The sequence below is a fragment of the Gadus morhua genome, chromosome 6 (genome assembly GCF_902167405.1).
Source record: "Gadus morhua chromosome 6, gadMor3.0, whole genome shotgun sequence".
Classification (NCBI taxonomy): domain Eukaryota; kingdom Metazoa; phylum Chordata; class Actinopteri; order Gadiformes; family Gadidae; genus Gadus; species Gadus morhua.
This window is the reverse complement of record NC_044053.1, coordinates 13,980,427-13,984,202: the sequence shown is the minus strand read 5'-3', so window position 1 is coordinate 13,984,202 and position 3,776 is coordinate 13,980,427. Positions and strand designations below refer to the sequence as shown.

Genomic DNA, 3,776 nt, shown 5'->3' with positions numbered 1-3,776 from the left:
ATGAATGGTTTCTTCTCAACATAATGGACGACACATAAGGTTTTCTGAGTTCATAAAAAGACTACAAACATGGTCACTTTACCCTTTCAGCCAAAGCCACTTCCAATATAAACTGAATTCTTCTGTTTTAAATAAACCACGTGTTGAGCATTCACCGCTTCGAGTCATACTGTACCTAGCCTGAGCCGACCATACCACAAAGGATCGTTTTTCATCAAACCGCAGTCTGTCTTGGATAGCCTCTACAATGTTACAAGAATTATAGAAACTGTAGCACTGAAATCGAGCATGCTTTTTTATTTTTCTTCTTCTTCTTGTAACCAGCGTTAGCAAAAATAGAGGTGATTCAGGCCTTCATAAACACTTTATTTAGGTGGAGTCGAATAACAAATTCCTTAAAAGGGCCCCATCGCAAAATACATTTGGTCCATGATTAACTTGGATTCTAGTGTCAAGCTATCAGACAGATTGCAGAAGCTCTCATTTTAGCCGAAGCTCAAACACCAGCACTCGATATGTATATACTGTATGCATTATCAAATAGCACATGTTTACCACCCAATGTATTTCAAGGCCTACATCAGAGCAAACTGTTGCCTGCTGGTGTCAACAAAATGAAGGAGATACATTAGATACATACATTGCAATGCAGTAATAGTATATGTTAAAGCTTTGGCGTGTTCATTGTTATTCCTTGCTATGGCCGCTTGCAAGTAGTTTAAAGTGGGGCAAGAGTTATCCACATGAGTGATGGGCAGAAGAAGGTCTGTGACAAGGTTAGGTTTCATATAGATGTTCATGTTGAGTCAGGGTTTGAGTTGGGAGGTTTATGGTTGATTAATTCTCACTGCCACACAGAGCCAGCAGGATCTTCTCATAGTCTCCCTTTGTGTCATCCTGGAAAAGACAAGATCAGTTAAACGTTTAACCCACCCATTTACTTGTGTAATCCTTTTAATAGTTTGAGGAAACAGCTGGGAAATCTATTAACTATATCGTCATGAAAAAGTTTGGCGTTTCATCATCAGTGAGAAAAAACAAAACGCCCTCAAAGCAAAGCTGTAATGCCGATTGCGATAACATCATTCTGTTCATTAAGGCTTACCAGAATCTCCTGATAGAGGGTTTTTCCGTAGTCTTTCCTGTAGGCGTCTTTTATCCGTTTCATGTCAATCTCAGAGCGGCTCACCATGATGCGGGTCAGGATTTTGGTCCGGGTTCCCTTACCCTGTTAGAGAGTCCAGGAGAGAGAGAGTCCAGGAGAGAGAGAGAGCAGGAGAGAGAGAGAGCAGGAGAGAGAGAGAGAGAGAGAGCAGGAGAGAGAGAGAGAGAGAGAGAGAGAGAGAGAGAGAGAGAGAGAGAGAGAGAGAGAGAGAAAGAGAAAGAGAAAGAGAGAGAGAAAGAGAGAGAGAGAAAGAGAGAGAGAGAGAGAGAGAGAGAGAGAGAGAGAGCAGGAGAGAGAGAGAGAGAGAGCAGGAGAGAGAGAGACAGAGAGCAGGAGAGAGAGAGCGAGAGAGAGAGATGCAGTCTTGAGATCCAGGAAGTGTCTTAGTACCTTGGTTGTTTTCTTGTGCATATTGTGAGACCCACATACCTTCATGGCCAGGTTGAGCCTTTCAGCAAAGAATGCGGGCCTGCTCCCAGCACATTTGACTGCATGGGAGAAATGGAGTGTGTTTAAACCTGCACAATGTTACCTTGAAAAACCGATGACATCAGTGTCTTAGTCGTCTCATTATGAATTATGTTAATGCCATACATTGCCAAAGAAAATAAACGTATCTTGAAAAAAACAAGGCAAGATAAAGAGCACAAATGGCATTCAGCTATTCAGATTAAAATGTTCAAAAGGTTTCTCTATCTTTTCCATATGATTGAACCCCGGTTTTAAGCACATTTATTCAATAACAAAAGTCATATATTCATACAAGCATTACCTGAATATATGAATTACTGAAAAATATGCGAGACCCAGGAATAATCTGGTTTCCTACCTACTGCTGTAAGACAACTCTCAATATCTCCCTTCATCTCCATATCAATAGCTTTGGACACGTCCACCTTGCTGTACTTGGAGTATCTGTCAAACACTGCGAAAAGAGAACCAAAGAGATTGTGATCACATTGAGTTTGACAAAAAAATGCTTGGCATATAACAACAACCACAGCGATGACGGCAGCGAGGGACAGCCGACCTTTGCGGAGATGAGCGCCGCTCCTGGAGGTCAGGATGTCGATGAAGACCGAGGCGTCCGTGCCCTTCCTCTGCTCGCCCGCAGCGTACAGAGCTCTGGCGTCGCTGTCGGCCAGCTCGTCATTCACTCCCTCAGTCCTCCCGGCCTGCAAGCCACAAAACGATATGATAAACACAGGCTCTGCACCGAGTTAAGTGCAAAGAACTCCAACACAGACACCCACATTAGGGCTTGGGTTCAAGACTCCAGTAAACCCAACTGGAGCCCATGGAGGTTATCCGACATCCTCTTTATTATTATGTTCATTAACATTCCATTGTTTGACGACATTGCTGTTTTCATATACTCCTCCCTCCCAGTCATTCTGCCCATAATTCAGTTCAGTCTCACAAAACAAAATTGCACAAATTTGGGGTTGTTATGCATGAGTTATTACTTGCAAATCACAAAGGATGATAATGAGTCGAAAATATCAACAGGCCACAAAGGATCAAGAACAAGACAAATCATATGCAACACCAAGACATGAATAGTCAACTCATTAAATACATTAAGTTTGACTTTATTTTGTGTTCTTTAATCGCCTCAAGCCTCTGAAAGATTTACATATTTCTGCTTTACCACTGTCATGTTAATTATCCATTGACCAAAACATGCAGACGTACTTTGCACAGTGTGAGGAGGGCATTCCGGAAGTCTCCGCTCGTGTCCGACTTGATGTCAGCTTCCAGTTCCTTCTTGTTTGCTGATAGAAGAGGAGTCAGAACAATAATAATGAAGAGCGTACAATATTTTAGATGAATGCATATTGCATACGCATTATGATGCATCATTTGACTTATTCGTTTTTTACGCTGTTTACATGCTGCTTACACTGTTAACATGTTGCTATAGCATACTTGTGACATATATTTACCTTGCTTTTTGCTATTTATTACTTTTTAAAGCACATTGCATCTTTTATTTTTTGTCTTATATCGCACTCCTTCTGAGGCACTGTCACTTTCAAGATTCACTGTGTAATTGTATTTGACAAATACATCTTCTTGAATCTTAACAGCCTAATGTTACAGTGGTGCGTTACGTTGTAACAGTGATTGTTTTGCTCTGTATTATTCATGCATTTGTACTTTTTGTGCACACCTTCCATGTATGCTACTTTGATGGCCTCCATCTCGCGGTTGGTTCTTGAGGCCATGACCTCGATCAGAGTGTCCTCGTCGGTGCCCAGACCCTGGGAGGGATGAGACAGTAGGACAGGATGGATGGGAGGGAGGAAGGCATGAAGGCCGCAGAGGGCACACAGCCGAGGACGGCAGGGTAAGCCCTTTCAGGTCATCTCAGAACAGTTTCTTTTTTGAACTTCCAATGCCAGCAGGACGGCAGAGTGTACTTCAAATTACATTTCTGCATGTCTGCCTTTGTGTGTGTCCATATTGAATGTAGTCTTCATATGAGTGTGTTCACTGCAAATACAGAGTGTTTCTTTATTTTTTCTAGGTTCAGTGCAGCATAAGTTTCAAGAGCAGATAGCTCAATCGAAACTCTGAATGTGTGTGTGTGTGTGTGTGTGTGTGCGCG

General features: G+C 42.2%; 1 protein-coding gene across 1 annotated transcript in view; it reads right to left on the bottom strand.

Moving 5' to 3' along the window:
- Positions 1–281: 281 nt before the first annotated feature.
- Positions 282–3,776, bottom strand: part of anxa1a (annexin A1a) — a 6,094-nt gene continuing 2,599 nt past the window's right edge. The window contains exons 6-12 of the mRNA XM_030358875.1: positions 3,339–3,429; positions 2,861–2,940; positions 2,196–2,340; positions 1,995–2,090; positions 1,595–1,653; positions 1,106–1,228; positions 282–897 (exon numbers count right to left, since the gene is read on the bottom strand). Of these exons, the coding sequence (XP_030214735.1) occupies positions 838–897; positions 1,106–1,228; positions 1,595–1,653; positions 1,995–2,090; positions 2,196–2,340; positions 2,861–2,940; positions 3,339–3,429 (654 nt within the window). The 3' untranslated portion in view covers positions 282–837. The remainder of the gene's footprint in view (positions 898–1,105; positions 1,229–1,594; positions 1,654–1,994; positions 2,091–2,195; positions 2,341–2,860; positions 2,941–3,338; positions 3,430–3,776) is intronic.